General features: G+C 29.2%; 1 protein-coding gene across 1 annotated transcript; it reads right to left on the reverse strand.

Moving 5' to 3' along the window:
* Positions 1-403: 403 nt before the first annotated feature.
* On the reverse strand, positions 404-17754 carry LOC126746589 (uncharacterized). The gene is made up of 15 exons (XM_050454897.1): positions 17629-17754; positions 17269-17565; positions 16953-17216; positions 16706-16891; positions 15081-15347; positions 14803-15015; positions 14573-14753; positions 14367-14518; positions 7948-8244; positions 7632-7895; positions 7383-7568; positions 1152-1418; positions 875-1087; positions 645-825; positions 404-592 (listed from the first exon to the last, which is right to left on the reverse strand). Exons 1-15 carry the CDS (start codon positions 17629-17631, stop codon positions 438-440), a joined length of 3126 nt encoding a protein of 1041 aa, XP_050310854.1. The 5' UTR covers positions 17632-17754; the 3' UTR covers positions 404-437.
* Positions 17755-18280: the final 526 nt, after the last annotated feature.

Raw genomic sequence — 18280 nt, forward strand, 5'->3', positions numbered from 1 at the left:
GCCATTAGGAGTATTCTTTTCTAACTTAGTATTGATTCATTCTCTCAAGTAATCATAGTGTTGAAGATTCCAAGCATATTAGTCTTCCGCTATGGGAAATGATATGTAGACTCATCAAATCATCTCAATCTGTTTCTCTCTTAACAATGTTTGATGGCTCATTTTCATAAAATATTTGTTTCTATTTGCTCAATTAGCATTAGTTTCCTCTAAGTTGTTAAGAAATTAGCCATCACTTTTTATTATTACTAACTGTTATCTGCAACATTTATAGAAGCACTATGGTAATTCAGCATGATATAATAATAAACTAGAGTAGCCACAGATTTCTCAAAAAGAAAAACCAAAAAATCCAAATATGCCTAATGATTAATTTTTGGGATACTACAGAAAAATATTGCCATTAAAATAAATCATAAAGTTGTATTTCTTATTCATTACAAATTTTCTATCTCACTTTCCATTAATTTAATATACAAAAGTACATCATCTGCAATTTTTTGAATTTCCGTTTCTGACTTTTCCAATTCCTGATCTACTGTTAGGGATATATGAAACTTTCCATCGTATGTTAAAATTGCAAAAGTAACGCCTAAAAAGCATAAAAATTACATGTGTAGCTTATACCTTAATTGAAATCTTACCAACTCCTTGGAAATTGGGTGCTACAGGAATTACATGTTCAAAAACGTACTCTCCTAAAGCGGTTATTTTGGAACCACCTGGTATATTAGTGATAAGGAGATTTTGGGAAAAGTGACCATATAATAATCTCGCCACTGGTAAAGGTATACGAGCTATGTGATGCATAATTAAGGTGCTTAGCTAAAATTACTATTTTTTATTAACTTATAGTCACAAATCTTTTATTTACCATAGCATCTGTTGCATGTAATTGCCTTATCGATTCTCTCCAGACATTTTGCCTTCCCTGCAATAGAGTTGTGGAACTACTGAGCATTGGCACATCAAATAGGAATGTACCTGATCTATTTCTAAGAGGAATAGGTTTTGATGTATCTTCGTCTGGCCAGTTTGGTAGATACGTTAGTACACCAGAAATTGAGTTAGGAGTTGGAAAACTATTCTTAAGTTAGAAGTAATTTAGTCAATAAAATGTATTAGAAATTAATATATTAGAAGCCACTTACTCTTCTAAAATATGCTGACAAACTGGCGGCAACCGCAGTAGTAACAACACAAGTAAATGTAATATTCTCTCTATTTTTTATCTTTTTTACTAATGGTATACATTCTACTTTATCTTCTATTGCCCAGACGCATATTTTATCTTCTATATAATTATCTGCTTGTAAGGCATGAATACCTTTTTCTTTTAACTGATTTTCTTCGGTAAGTCTTCCAAAAGATAAAAATAATATTTCTAGGCACATGAGAGTATGTTTTTTGAAATTTTCCTAAAATAAGTTTCTGGTTAAATTACAATTTCTAGTAAATAATTGGGTATCTTATTGGTATCAGAAAGGATATGAAGACTCTTAGAATAATCAGTTTAGGTATTTTTATTAATCAGGCTTTAATATTTTTTATGCTCCTTTAAGGAAACTTAAAACTTATGACGTTGTCCAACATAAGCAAATCTACAATTTTCACTAAAATAGGGGAAATAATATTGACAGCTATACTACTCTCATATTACCGTTAAAAGCAAATTTACATTTCTAAAGCGTTATATTTAAGGTGCAAAGGTGGGAGCGTATAGCTTAGGATAGAAAAACTAGAGTTGATATTTATTAAACTAGTAGAATTAGATCAAATGCAAGAGAACCTTAGGCAATATGTTACTGAAAGTAAAATAATAAGCAATTCTCGCAAAGCAATGAGCAGCCCAAGGTAAGCCTATAGCTAAACGCTTAGTTTGTCTTTGAACATCTGGACTTGGGATAGTTAAGGGAACATTTATGTTTATATATTTCATTTTAATTTTTGCAGTCAAATCTTCCAATTTATTTGTCACTATTTGGTCTGTAATTGTAGTGCAGCTTGTCAGTGTGGGAGGTTGAAAATATTACAAAAGGACATTCTAATGCAAAAAAATAGAAGATTGCTATTCATTACTTTAGAGGATGTGTTTAAAGAGAAATAAGAAATTATTTAAATTGTCTGGAATAAAAACAGAAAGTAACTAGGAGAAATTAATTAATTGCTCAAAAATACATTTGTAAGTAAACATTATAGTCAAAATGATTATAAACTGCAAGAGAGTAATAATTCAGTCCTTAACAAGATAGATCTAAGTATTCAACGTAATGTCTATTAACTAAAGGTTATAATAATATCATTTCTTCAATATAACTGGATCCAGGAATTAATTGTTCCTGGCTTTCCATTAGAGAATGTTAAGTTACTTTATCCTTTAATGGTCGTATCTATATTTTTATGTATAATGTTTGGATATTTTTTATAAAACTTTAACAGCAAGTTTGTACCAGTTGGGTAAAGAGGTACTTGATGTTGGATTTTTTTATTTCTTCTTATTACATTAATTTCTTATGTATATTTTATACCAAGAAACAAAATGGATAAAATAAGATTCCATGGATGGACCAGTGTTATATTTTTTTGTGATAATTATTCGTTGAACGGGTTGGGTCAAAAAGACATATTAATTAAATGAAATATTTTTTTATTCTCTTACTATAATATTACAGTCAATTAAAGAAGTATATGTTTAAGTGAACGTCATACTACCCAAAGACCTTTGCATTAGTCAAAATAAAATGAAAAATGTAAAAATCTTGAACCCAAATAATTGTGATTTTGACTCCAACTATATGATTTATTTAAACTTGAAATAGTTGAAATACGTTGCTTTAAGATATCACACTTAATAAAAAATCCTACTGATATTTATTGCAATTTGAAGTAATTAGAGTAACATTAAAATAAGTAAGACGCCTATTTTAAATTAATCGATCTCTTTATGTTTTTTTTTTTAATATTCACGTCCGCACTTTCAAAAGTAAGTATTTGGTTTTCATTACTTTCAACAGTAGTGTATTAAATTGTCGTTCTGTATACGGTTATTATCAGATATAGAGTTATTTTGATTGGCACTGGGCTTAAATTGTTTCCTTTATGAGAGCTTTTAACTAAGTGGGTCTAATGATGGACAATGCTAATAAAAATTACCAAGATAACAGAAGAGAGTAAAAAAATAATGAAAACTTCCTAATTTCGCTTGCTTCAATCTTTATTAAAATATTAGAGAACTTACCTAAGGATGAGATTGTAAATTATTTTGAACATAACTTATTATTCTATGAAAAGTGACATGGTTTTAGGAAAATACCATTCTATCATCACCGCAGTGAGCATAATCGACTTTCATTAAATTTTTTAAGATTTCCCTAAAGCATTCGATTGTGTTGAGCACAGGTTTTGCTCACAAACCTCAAGTACTACGGATTTAACTAAGGTGGTAGAAGTTAGTTAGTTTACTTTAGAGAAAATAAGCCTCTAGATTTAAAGATAGAGTTATTCAAAGGTAAATCTGAATTTCTTTTTCTTGCATATTAATTCCTTATACAGCCCTCGTAGGGATACAATTTTTATATATATTTTTGTTATTATACTATCATGTTAATATGTCATCCGAATCCACTTGTTATTTTTTGTGCAAATGGTTTTAGTGCTTATTAGTATCCTGCTTCTTTAAAAGATGTTGGTATTTGAATGTATATTCAAACAATTATATGACAATAATCCATGCCCGTAAATTTTTTTGAGATTTCTCTGGTTGAGTGAATGCCCTCCAAACTAGCAGCAGATTCTTTCTTTAAAAGAGAACATAATTTAAGAAGTTCTAAATAAATAAGCAATATTATAATTATGTTAACGCTATCGATGAGCTGGGTTATAGACCTTCAGCAGTGGACAATAAGAACGAAGGTCCTGGAATATTTTTCTGGCTACAATAGCAAATGATTGATTATCCATCCTGCTGCTATGCTACAAAGAAGGTCCTTAGAAGAACAAAAAGTATACGATCACATCTGGAACATGTCTACTACAAGCAGCTAAAAAATCGGTTCCAAAAATAAGTGAAGCCCTTGCAAAAATTTAAGACCAATACTGCAGCTTGGTTCAACTGGTATATCCAGACTTCCCGGAATGAATCATGGACGTTTGCCAGTCTAAACATTTCTGGATAAACTCTGCGATACTAAAATGAGGCGGTACTTATTACTAGCACATCCACCTAAGGTAGAAGATGCACTAACACGAACCACGGTCAGGCTCGTGTTTACCAAGTGATTCCAGAAAAAAAAAATCGTCAAGTGCATGATAAGGGAGGCATGTGGAGGTTGTAGCTGCCAGAATCACAAGTTGAATTGTTAGAAACGTAATAAAACAGATCACGTAACAACCCTCTAGAAGGCGCTGATTCCACTTTCGTCAAATTAAGGAAAGTCAATATGAAGAAGTGATCGTTGATTGTCTCAACGATATTATAAATTCCCGGAAACCATCTCAAACACCAGAGGCACACCACACCGCATGACGTCCTAAAGGTCAGCGAATTTTCCGGAATGGCCAGCCGAGTATATAGGCGTATGATTGGGAAGGAAAAATAGGTACTGGAGGGAATGGCTGTAGCCGCCAGGATCAGAAGTTAAAGTATTGGAAACGTGACAAACCAGGGAACGTATTTTTGAAACCATGCGAGAATCTTCGAATGCGAACAAAGTCTAGCGGCAAAATTCGCACACGAATTAAAAAGTGCATTTTTGAACAGCATTCGAAATTTCATTCGCATACGAACATGAAATGTAGTGGCAACGTAGCAAAGTCGAGTGCTATTGTAGGCCATGTCAAGCGGGATGAAGACGATAAGGATTTTTAAAATTTAAAAATCATCAGAGAATTTTGAGGTTTTTTTCGTGGCGTTTCTTGGGTTTTTCGAATTGACTTTCCTTTTTAAGTTGAATTCAAAAAATAAAAAATATTGCGGTTTTGTGTCGAATGAGTAAAAGAAAGAATTAATTTTATTTATGGCAGAGCACCCGGAATTAAAGTCGGTCAAATTCACCCACGATTTTTCAACTAAAACTGCATAAGCCTTGTGGACAAAAATAGCGGACAGATTACACAGTCTCCCTGGAGCATACCAACTCCATCGTAATCGGCTTGCTTAATCTAGATAATTTACTAAATTGAGCATATGAATACATTTCAAATGGGTCAAGAAATGAAGAATGCATCCCATTCTTTCGATCTGCCAGAGTTTCAGTCTCTTTTAGTGCATCGACGACGTTTCTTTGCACAAGATTAATTAATCTTGCCATTTGATAATAGTTGTTTTTTTTTTCAATAAACAACAAAAAAACAATACGAAAATACTTAACGAACTAACACAAATTTAGAAAAAAACAAAGCTAGTTTAAAATCAAAACGAGACAAGTGGCAGAATCAAATTGAAAATCGCACACGAATTTGTGAAATTCGAATGGTATACACCCACTCGAGACATCGCATGCGAAAAAGTTCACATACGATGCACTGGAAAATACGAATATCGATTTTTCGTGCGAAATCCTCTAATTTTGTATGCGAATCAAATTCGAATTTGATTGATTCTACTCCCGTCAAACTAAAGAAGGTAGACGCAAAGAAGTGATCGTCAACTCGTCTCGACGATATTGTAAATACCGGGAAACCAGCAAATTCTCCTTCATTCCGAATTGATTTAAGTGACACATCGCACGACGTCTTATAAGTCATCGAATCTTCCGGAATGAGCAACCAAGTATATAAGAAGCCTGATTGGAATCTTTGGGAATGATCAACCGAGTATATAAGAAGCTGCGCCATCGCTGGGAGTCAATTCAGTGTAGTATAAATCAGAATTTGGCGCGGAACTTAAATCAGACATAAATAGTTGTAAATACATACAGTGAAAATATTCTTTTCTAATAGTCGTAAGTGATCGTGTTTCGTAAGTAGAATAGTAGTCGTAAGTAGAATAGTAGCCCAAATAGATTAAAAATATTTTTAATTTTCCTAAGGCCAATTATAAGCATATCTTTAACTTTAAGTTTATCAAGGAAGGATTTTTTTGTACTTGGATAAGACAATTTTGGAATTACCAGTAATGAAACTAAAACTAAGCTAATGAAATAATGTTCTTTTGTGATAAGGTAAAACTAGATAGAAACTGGAAATTATAGAATACCATGCACGAACATATGTTAATAATAGGTTGGTTATCATCAGAAATAAAATCGGCTTATGTAGAATCTAGATATTGGTTGGTAGAATAATAGTATCATGAGACAAAGCTTCTTTCGTCAATCTAGAAAATACTGAGCATATATGCAGAAATATAAGTTATCTTATAAGTTTAATATATCAGCATGTGTAAGCCTGGACAATCGAATAGTTCAGTTTTAAAAATATTCCTGATTTGATAGCCAGTAGAAATAAAGGCAATAACCTCATGCCGAAACCAATGACAGTTAGACTATATAGTATATAGGTAGGATCTTAAAATAACAACATCCTAAAATATAGTGCGATATTTTGACGGTAAATGGGAAGAATCAAAGAGAATAGCTACAAATCTACTTTATTTTTGGGTAAGAAGGCACATACCGGTCTTTGAATCTAGACTTGAAGGCTATTTCTTATGCATTTTATATACAAAAGAGGCTTTGGACTAAATTAACATTAACACTAAGTATCGCCATAGAGCTAGTTTTTCTTTCAAGCACACAAAAGCGAAGACAATAGCTCTGGATTTAAAAATAACAAAAGACATCTCTTCTTAATATGTATAACATTCATATCTGAGCCTGGCCAACAAACCGAATCGTTAAGTTGCTATTATGATCTCCCTGGATTGACGTTAATTGGTAACAAAGGTCACAGGTCATATACCAGAACCAATATTAGTCAGACTCTACAGATACTAGCAATAAATCTGGCAATGATTTCAGTTAGAGGTGATGATGGCAGATGACAGGATCAACAATAGTGGGATCGTTTCAGGATAAATGGAAAAAATTAAAGGTATGAGCCAGAAATCCATTTTTTAGCATAAATAATTTTTTGTGTGGATATGAAAAAACTGATACTATAATAAATAGTTATTTATCATAAGCGAATAAGTCAGATCTAAGAGATTTAACCTTAAAAACTAAGCTTTTGCGCTTTTCTTTTCATTAATATCTGTTACCATTATACAGTGATTTTCTCGTTTACGATTGTTCTTATTTTTCTTATCTAAAGCTTCTAAAGCATTAAAAAAATAGAGTTCATGCATGAAAATTAATAAAATAAATTTAAAATTCATTAAAACAAATTAGATTAACATAAAGAAAAAAAGAAAAAGATAAACCCGCTGAAAAAACTGAACTTACTATTTTATATTTAATCCAGTCGATGCAGCCATTTGGTTTTTTCTCAGGCTTTTTTAACTTCTTAAATATATCTGAGCAATAGCTTTGAGCTGACTTGTCTCCACACATTTGCACAAGCCAATTGAGTAATGATGTTGCATCGCCAATTGCGTGATGAAAACGTGCAATAATTACGTACATATAAGTCTACAAAATTAATAATAATAATAATAATAATAATAATAACACAACAGCATTTTATTTTATTACGTTTTTATCGAATTTGTCGCTGACAAGAGGTCGGGTTCCTACATGCACTTCCCAAAGCATTGTGTCGTTTTTTCCGAATTCAGTACTAATTAGTTTAGAAGTGTACTTTTTAACAAAATTTTCTGTAAATTCTTCCCTATCGCTGACTTCGATGGTTTTAACAGCATCATTTTCATTACACTGGTACTTCTTAGTATAGACGTACCCACCAAATTGATGTGCTGTACTAGTGAGCTTAGGATAGTTATCTGGATTATCGAAAACCTAAAACACATCCTAAATTGATTTTGAATTTACAATCAGTTTATAAACTTACTTTTTCTTTGATGATATTCTTAACTAAGCCTAAAGCATCAATTGGTTTATTAGATTTAACGTAAACAACATTGCCCAGAAATATTTTTGAAACACTTGGTACGAAAAACATCGTATCTTCGATGGACATAAGGCCTCCATAACTTGCTCCTATTCTTCTTTTTAAATAAATATCCACTAGCTTACGGTAGAAAGAAAAAAATATAAGCAAAGTACCGAACATAAATGAGGATGAAACACTTAGAATTACTGTGCGGAAGATGGAAAGCATTCGATATGGTTGCTTTTGAGGTTCATCCTAAAATTTAAGAAAACAACGGCATTAAACCCATATATCTTACGTGGGGAATTTAACACCAACCATGTTTATAAAAGATTAAACTTTTAACTTTACTGAAATACTTGTTTGACACAACTGATCAAAAATCAATAATTATGAACCAGATTGTAGTAAGTATACGTAATTAAAAAAAGATATTATTTAAAAAAAATGGAAGTCTTTGGAACTTTGATACTTAGGTAATATCGTAAATGATATGCACTGAGTGATAATTTAATTACTTTTTTGCTTTTAATTGGTTTTTACAAGGTCAGCTCATGCTAAAGAGGAAAGAGGTTAAAAATAAACAAATTATATAAATGAAGGTATTTAATGAGTTCTTACATATCGGATGCAAAAAAAAGTATTTTTAATTTTAAGGTAATTACACAGAAAGATTAAATAAAATACTTGAAAACTTTTAGTAATATTTTGAAAATTCTCTATATATACTAATTAAATCTCTTTAATTACATGGGATATTTTTAATAACGTTTTAAAATTGTTTAAAATTGTTATTATATAACTGTCATATAATAACAATTCAATAACTGTCATGTTATTATATCCAGTAAATTGTTTTTTCGCGCATCTTTTGCTGGGCTATATATAATAAAAAGTATAAAAAAGTAAAAGGTATTACATTTAACAAAAATAAGTATATTTGAAATTTTTTTATTCAAGTTAATACAGGAGATAATAAGAGTTTCATCACTCTTATCTCTAATTTCTTGGTCACTCATGCCTAAAAAATAATACTGCGAAGGTAACAAATAAATAAAAATTATCAACAATTGCATTTTTTAGGTAAAACTATCACGTGTATTTTTCGTGAAACAAAACTATCAAGACACTATTCTTCTTAACCTACAAAATATTTCATTTACCTTTAGAGAAAATTGGACCATTTTAAGAAATATTTACTTTCAAAAGTATTTTCTGATTTTTTTTTGCATGTCATGTCATTTATAGAAAAAAATTGCATTAATTATGAGGTATTTGTGTTTGCTGCTTATGTAGATTATTTCCAGAGAAATCATATATCTTAGCAACAGTATCCCTGCCTTTTTAACGCACAAGTTTTGGTTTAAAATTTAAATCTACCCTGGGTTTTTTTTTCAGGTCAAACTCTAAAAGTTTACTAAGCATTTTACATATGATACAAAATTTAAATGATTATAATTTCGGGATCAAGAAGAAGTTGAATTTAAATAGCCTTATTTCGTTCTTTCGTAGTAATAATCTGGGAAAACAAATGTCTAAAAACGTAATAATAAATGTTTTTATAATGCATTTAACAATTAGAAGAAATTATAACATATATTTCAAGATTCACTAAAAATATTTAAGGGGTTAAAATAGCACTTTTTTATGCATCTATCAATGCATGTCAATTAATTCAGCATGCATCTATATGCATGATAATATGCCATGCATATTATTTTTTGTTTTTCTATATGATTTATTTATTTAATACTTTAAAAATTAATTAACTCTACTTGAAGGTGATAAATAAGGGTTGTCTACGGTTTTTATGAACAAAATAAATAACCAATTACTACCTTAGTTATTTCCTTTTGCACTATTTAAGTACGGTTAATCATTTTCGAAAATTAGACGAGGTCTGAAAAAGCAGTATTGTTTAATCATTGAACTCGGCAAAAAATTCCATTATACTGCCTTGCTTAATGAAAACGCCGTAACCAACATTTTTTCGATTTTTCGTTTAGGGCACTTTCGACATTTATCATCCCTTCTGCAACTTTTGTCGTTGGCCAAAAAGCCGTATCTGAACATTAAAGTAAAATAATAGCGTAATCTTATTTGCCGTATATGCACAAATTTTAGTTTCCGTTAATGAATTTACCGTAATCCACAATTTAAAAAAAAATTGCCGTATCTGCATGTGTGCGTGCATATACGGCAAATCACCCAAACATTTTCAGCATCTTCGACAGCGATCTGCCTAAGACGACGCCGTATCTGATTTGGAGGTTAGGTTTTTGTTTTTAAAAACATGTATTTTGTAATGATCGCAGGTGCAAAAATTAAACAGTCTGGTAAAACAGTAACGTGATTAATAAATTTTAAGCTTACGTTTAATTATTATTGAGAAGTGAAGAGCATTAAGTGCAGGTAAGGTTTTGTTTGAGTTTCTGCTTATTATAATATTTTCATATATTAAAAGATTAACAAATTTTGGTGAATAAAGGAAAGCCTTACGCTCGGTATTTGGGAAACCTCATTTGTAATAGTATTTGCAAGGGGCTTAACTTTCGTTTTGATATTTTGATGGGTATTAAATTTCGCGGATTCATTCCACCACCAAGTCGAGCATTCATTAAAGAAAAAAGGGAAGGTGTATGATTTCCATTTTGTGGATTGTGTTCAAAAGACCAGATCGGAGAAGTCTCTAGTCACCGCTGTTATGGATACCCAACACTTTTTTCAATGGGGTGATTATACATCACAGTACAAACTGAGTAAAACTCTCCTCGTCTATATTTGCAGTCATGGTTCATGTCAGATTTGAAAGGGGTAAATACACCCTAGAGTATAAAAATACTTTTGATTCTGAATTCCTTACATTAAATGTATTAACAACCAAATTTTCTAAAACTGGATTCCTACCTCCCAAACACCGCGCGGTATTTCCAAAGAGAGAAAGGAAAATCTTTTGATTAAGCTTTTTGCAATTATTCCCACAAACAGACTGCAGTTTTGGAAAGAGCTACCAGTTTCCGAAAATGTGGATATGTGTGATTCCGATGATGAGTGAGTTCATTGTTATTTTAATGTTCATGTATTACTACTCTAATAATACGTTATATTTAATTTAATAAAAGGTTTCCTTCAAGGTAGTTTTTTCTTTATGCTTACTTTCTTAATATAATACGGCATTTATAATTTTGATTAATAAATAACATATTATAAACGAAAATCCGTAAAAGCATATACGGCATATAAAGCTAATATAGGTGACTTAAATTTTAAACTAAAATACCATAAGTACATGTTTACATTTTGATAAACGATTTACTCAAAAAGAAACATATTTTGTTTCTATTTAATAAACTTTTTTAAAAGAATTAGTTAAAAAGTTTTATAAATGTCAATGGCAAGAAGCAAAACATAAAATGTCGTTTTTCTCGAAACGCCATTTTCGTAGATACGGCGTTTTCGTTAAGCAGGGCAGTATAATAGATCTTTTTAAAATTTGAAAGATATACTTATACTACCCGAATAATTATATAAAACAGAACTTGTAATATGATGACCATACAGCCTTATTCATAAGAGATAACATTTCAAAAATGCATAATTAAAATGGACTTGATACACATTTTATTTCCTTTACAACCAATTGGACCTATTACTTGTCGCATCATTTGACAATAATGTAAGATCGCTCAGGCAGGAATAGCAATGCCTACGAGCCCAAGAGACCAGAAGTATGTTTTTACTTTTTTTCGTAAATAATTAAGTAATTTTTAGTAAAATTAAAAAATATGAAAGGTAGTGATTGTAAAATGTCTTGAGGCAAATTCAGTGGGATTCTTTAACTTAAAGCCTGTAAATTCTCAATATATTTAAGGCGTTATTGTAACCATAATAAGAATTGGTAAATTTTATGACGCATTAGTGGTTATAAGAGAACAATTATTTTTTTAACTGTAATGCTTATTAATTTTGAGTTTTTTAACATCTCGTATACTAAATAAAATTAATAATTTTATAAAATTAATATCTCTATAGCTATGTATGAATGAGGATTAATATTTTATTTAGGTATACGATGCTTTTTTATTTAAAAGTTATCAAATAACAATAACAAATATCAAGTAACACCATAATATGCTATAATTTCTATATAGTTTTTTACACATTGATATTATATATATTGAAAGTTATTACCTAAAGATAAATAGTTAAAAAACTACTGAAAAAATATCGTATTTAAGGTAACCCAACTCTATTTAAAGGTCTTAAAAAGATTTAGGTAAATAGAGTATTTATTTCAAAAGTTTCAAACTAATTTGTTTAAATTATTAAATTTCCTAATCAATAAAATAAATATAAATAATAAAAAGTATTCATTAAGTTCCAAGACATCAACCTTTAGAAGGAGGTCACTGTCGAAAGTGAAATATCCATACATTTTATATATTCAAGATAGCAATTATTGTAAACTTCGTAACAAATTTATCAAAAATATATATATTTTAAAAAAATTATCTTAAAGAACTTCAAATTTTTTTAGATTTCCACATTATTAAGTGAAAAACGTATTTTTCTTTGAATCAATTAATAAGATTTAGTATCCGCCAGCTTACCCAGCTTCATCAGATTATTTACTATTCTTTATTTAATTATTAGAACCTGAAGAATTAAAATTATTAATACTGAACTTAACAGATTTACTATTGAAAATTTTATCACTATTGAAAATAAAAAAGTTTTCTTTGAAGAAAACTCATATATATCTAAAATCACTGACTTTTTACCTCTTGGTAAGTACTATCCCATAGATTGTAAAATCATTTAGAATTATCAAGATGGAATTTTAATTTTAAAATACTATGTCAAAAAAAATATGAATGCTTTAAAATTAGTTTTGTATTAAATTTAAATGAAAGATTTTAATTTTCATTGCAACATCCCACACTCTCATTTAGGTCGATTTAAAAAAAAGAAAAAGACATTAGTGAATTACTGAATAAATTTCTGAATAGTATTTAGTAATTGAATTACTGAATAGTAAGTAAAATAAAAATAATTTTCTATTAAAATCCATGCATAGAGGTTTAAGATGTAAATTTAAAAAAATATAGAAGAATAAGTAGATTTGTGCTGAATTTTAATTTCAATAGGGAAACTCTGATTCTCGTTTGAGTATCGAAATTGAGGCTTTTAAGTGAAGTAAAATTGTTTTGCTTCTTCTTAATCGAAAAGAGAAGTTACTGCTAGGACTAAATTTTCTGGATAAACTGCTATACAAGTTCTATCTACATACAATAAATGTAGATATCCTAGATAATTTTTTCAAATTATTGTAAGATTTATTTGAAAAAATTAAATTCGTTAGACCGATCTATATTTATTTATTAACGGTATCCACCAGTTTTACATAAATAAAATAATACAAAAGATACTAATATTATAATAATACAACTTACGCTGGATCATACTAATACATAAATCAATTTTACAAATTAATTTAGAGAAACATCTTATAGTCACTAGTCACTAATTAATTTTAGAGAATTCCTAAGACTGCTCAAAGAAACGTGCAAGTTAAGACTACTCATCGATAGAACTTTGCATTCTAGTCATAGAATTGTGCTGTTTATGAGAACTACTATCAAAATCTATATAGAGAAGAGTTTTTAAAGTATAATTAATTTTTGCGCCCCGAAATTCAGCCTATGTAAAAGAAAATCACAATCAGTTATGCCAGATATTAATTTAAAAATAAAACACAAATTTGAATTATTACGCCTAACTAAAGTGATCTACTGTCCACTCCCGATTGTCAATTATATAATTTAGTTAGTATTAAGATTTGTTCAGACATGCTGCATTGCATTTTTCACTCTATAAGTCACATTTTAGTTTAGTTTCGATCTTCTCTCCAAGATACTAACATCGTGAGCGAAACACGTATCAAACGTGAAATAAAGACTTTTGGTTAGTGGTAAAACTGTCTCGTATTTTGAGTGTCACACCAAACGTTTCAACCATAAGACTATTTTTCTAAGCGTATTCAAAGAATGTTCAAAATATTATTTTAGGATATTCTAGGGAAAGAATAATAATTATTAATTCACAGCTTCCAACCTTGCTCAACTGAACAGATTCAAATGATACAATATGACCTAAAAAATATTTGCAAAAATTAAATATAACCTAAAAAAAGCTATGTACTGTTATCTGCAACATTTGTAGAAGTACAATGGTATTTCAATCTTATATAATATAAAACTGTATAGTCATCATAGATTTTTCTAAGAAAATCTAAATATGCCTAGAGATTTAGTTTCGGGATATAACAGAATAATATTGGCATAAAAATAGACCATAGTTGTATTTCTTATTTCTTATAAACTTTTTGTCTCACTTTCTAATAATTTGATAGATAAAGGTACATCATCTACAATTTTTTGTATTTCCTCTTGTGACTTTGATAATTCCTGATCTATTGTTAAGGTTATATGAAACTTTTCGTCGTATGTTAAAATTGCAAAAGAAACGCCTAAAAATCATTAAAAAATAACATGTACAGCTGACACCTTAATTCAAATCTTACCAACTCCTTGAAAATTAGGTGCTACAGGAACTGCATGTTCAAAAACGTATTCTCCTAGTGCGGTTATTTTTGAACCACCTGGTACATTAGTTATGAGAAGATTCTGAGATTTGTGACCATAAAATAGTCTTGCCACTGGTAAAGGCATATGAGCTATGTTATGCATAATAAATGTGCTTAGCTAAAATTATCTTTTTTTATTAATTTACAATAACAAATTTTATATTTACCGCAGCATCTGTTGCACGTAATTGCTTCTTCGACTCTTTCCAGATATTTTTCATTCCTTGCAATAGAGTTGTTGAACCAGTCATCATTGGCAGTTCAAATATGAATGAACCTGATTTATTTCTAAGAGCAATAGGTTTTGATAAATCTTCGTCTGGCCAGTCTGGTAGATACATTATTACACCAGAAATTGAGTTGGGAATTGGAAAGCCATTCTTAAGTTAAAAGTTGATTTAGTCAATAAAATGTGTTAGAAATTATTATAATAGCAGCTACTTACTCTTCTAAAATATGCTGACAAACTGGCAGCAATCGCAGTAAAAACTACACAATTAAATGTAGTATTCTCTCTGTTTTTTATCTTTTTTACTAATGGTACACATTCTATTTTATCTTCTATTGCCCACACGCATATTTTATCTTCTTTATATTTTTCTGCTTGTAAGGCATGAGTATCTTTTTGTTTTAATTGATTTGCTTCGGTAAGTCTTCCAAAGGATAAAAATACGATTTCCAGGTACATGATAGTAAATTTTTTGAAATTTTCCTGAAATAAGTTTTTAGTAAATAATTATGTATTTTACTAGTATCAAAAAGGAAAAAAGTCTCCTGTACTCGATAAATAATGTCTTTAGCGTTTATGTGTCAATGTTTAATGTATTTTATGCTTCCTTAAGGAAACTTGGAACTTATGACGTTGCTTAACACAAGCAAGTCTACAATCTACAATTTCCACTATAATAAAGGCAACGACATTCATAGTCGAGTCAGCTCTTTGTATAAGAGACCCAGATCTTAAATTTTCTTTAATATTTACTACTAGTATAAATGTATGATAAGAAAGCTATACTACTTTTACTATTCTATAGTACTTTCATACTACTGTCAATAAGAAAGTTACATTTCTATGTAAATTGATGATATTTTTTATAATATCTTTAATAGCAATTTTATGCTATTGGGGTAAAGAGGAACTTGATGTTGGATTTTTGTATTCATTATTAGACTTCTATTAAATTCTTATATTAATTTTATAAAAATACGAAGACAAAAATAAATGAAATGACTAGTCTTATATTTTCTGATGATCGTTCGTATTGATTTCGTTAAAAAGACATATTTATTGAATAAATAAACTTTATTAATTAAAAATGTTTTTGATTATTTCGCTATGTTATAGTCAATGTGAATGCTATAATTTGTTGAAGAACCTCATACTAGTCAAACAATTTTGTCATTGTTAATATAAATCAAAAGAAAATATGATTTTGGTTGGATCCAATTATAATTTTTAAATAGTTTAAAATAGGTATTTCTTTATACGGCCATTCACTTTAAATGCAAAGAATCAAAAGGAACAACTTTTAGATGATAAAGGACGTAGAGACAATATCATAGCTTGATCAATTTTTTAACATTTATATGGCTATAGAGTAATTTGATCTTCCAGGAAGAAATAGTACATTAAACAACTCTGAAATTAAACATGATAAAAATACAACTAGTATTAATTAAATAATGTAAAATGATGCCTTTTAATAGGAAAAAAACATTAAACAATAAAATTTTACCCTAAAAGACTTGAAACAGATCTAATCTAAACCAGTGTAGGAAATATGAGAGTCACAATATTGGCAAAATCTCCTGCCAACATGTATTACATCAATATTTGAGTTTAGATACAAATCAAAATAATGTTACCTAGCAGAACCAATACTTAGACTGTACAGACTGGATCGTTAATTAAGTTGATGAAAGAATCAACGATAGTGGGATATTTCCGCGATAAATGAAAAAAATATAGATCCATTTTGTTTGCATCTTAATTTTTTTATGTTTGCGTCTTTACTTTTTAAAATGTTTAATAAAACTAACTTTCAGTAATTGGGATTTTATTAAACTTACTAATTTATATTTAATCCATTCAGTGTAGCCATTTAACTTCTTCTCAGGCTTTTTTAACTTTTTAAATATATCTGAGCAATAGCTTTGAGCTGACTTGTCTCCACACAGTTGTATAAGCCAAGAGAGTAATGATGTTCCATCACTTATTGCGTGATGAAAACGTGCAATCATTACATATGTATAAGTCTACCAAATTAATAATAATAATTATAGTAATAATAATACAAACAGTATTTAAACTAAATACCTTTGTATCGCGTCTGTCGCTGACAAGGGGTCGGGTTCCTATATGCACTTCCCAAAGCATTGTGTCATTTTTTCCGAATTTAGTACTAATTAGTTTAGACGTGTACTTTTTAACAAAATCATCCGTAAATTCTTGCCTATCGCTGATCTCTATAGTCTTAACAGCATCATTTTCATTGCACTGGTATTTCTTAGTATAGACGTAACCACCAAATTGATGCGCTGTACTAGTGAGCTTAGGATAGTTATCAGGATTATCAAAAACCTAAAATGCTTTTTTAAATGGATCTGAATTTACAATAAATTTATGAACTTACCTTTTCCTTAATAACTTTTTTAAGTAAAGTGAGAACATCTACTGGTTTATTGGATTTAACATAAACAACATTGCCCACAAATATTTTTGAAACAGTTGGTATAAAAAACATCGAATCTTCGGTGGACATAAGGCCTCCATAAATTGGTCCTATTCTTACTTTTAAATAAATATCCACTAGTTTACGGTAAAAAGAAAAAAATATTAGAAAAGTAGCGAACATACATGAAGTTACAAGACTTAGAATTACTGTGCGAATGATAGAAAGCATTCGAAATGGTTGCTTTTGGGCTTCTTTCTAAAATTTAAGGAAATAATAGTATTAAACCTTTATATTTTACGTAGCTAATTTAAAACCAACCATTTTTATAAATGATTATCTTTTAACTTGATTGAAATACTTATTTAACACAACTGATTAAAAATCAATAATTATGAACCAGATTATACTAAATAAACGTAATTAAAAAAATTATTAAAAAAAAACAGAATATTATCATGTTTATATTTTTCATTTTAACTTTGGTATTGAGGAACATCGTAAATACTACGCAATTTTAAATATTTTTTTTCCACTGGTTTTCAGAAGGTCAGCTTATGCTAAAAAAGAGGCTTGAAAATAAAATAATTTAATAATTAAAGTAAACTAATGAGTTTTTTATATATCGGATGGAAAAAGGGGTAATTTTAGCTCTAAGGTAATTACACAGAACGTTTAAAGAAAATACTATTAAACTTTCAGTAATATTTGGAACTTGAGATATTCTCTGTATAGACTAATAAAATCCCCTTCAAAATTGAATTTATCTGGTATAAGAGTTAACAAAGTAATTTATATAAAGTGATAATAAAAGTATGCTAACTTGCTATAAATTTAATATAATATACCTCTATACCATTACTAATGGCTTTCGAGATATTTAGTTTTTTTTTTTATTTTTCATAATTTGTTTGTTTGGCAGGCCAAATATTTAAAATAAGAAAAACGAACAAAAGCTGTTTTTTAATGTCAA

Source organism: Anthonomus grandis, chromosome 17 (genome assembly GCF_022605725.1).
Source record: "Anthonomus grandis grandis chromosome 17, icAntGran1.3, whole genome shotgun sequence".
Lineage (NCBI taxonomy): Eukaryota > Metazoa > Arthropoda > Insecta > Coleoptera > Curculionidae > Anthonomus > Anthonomus grandis.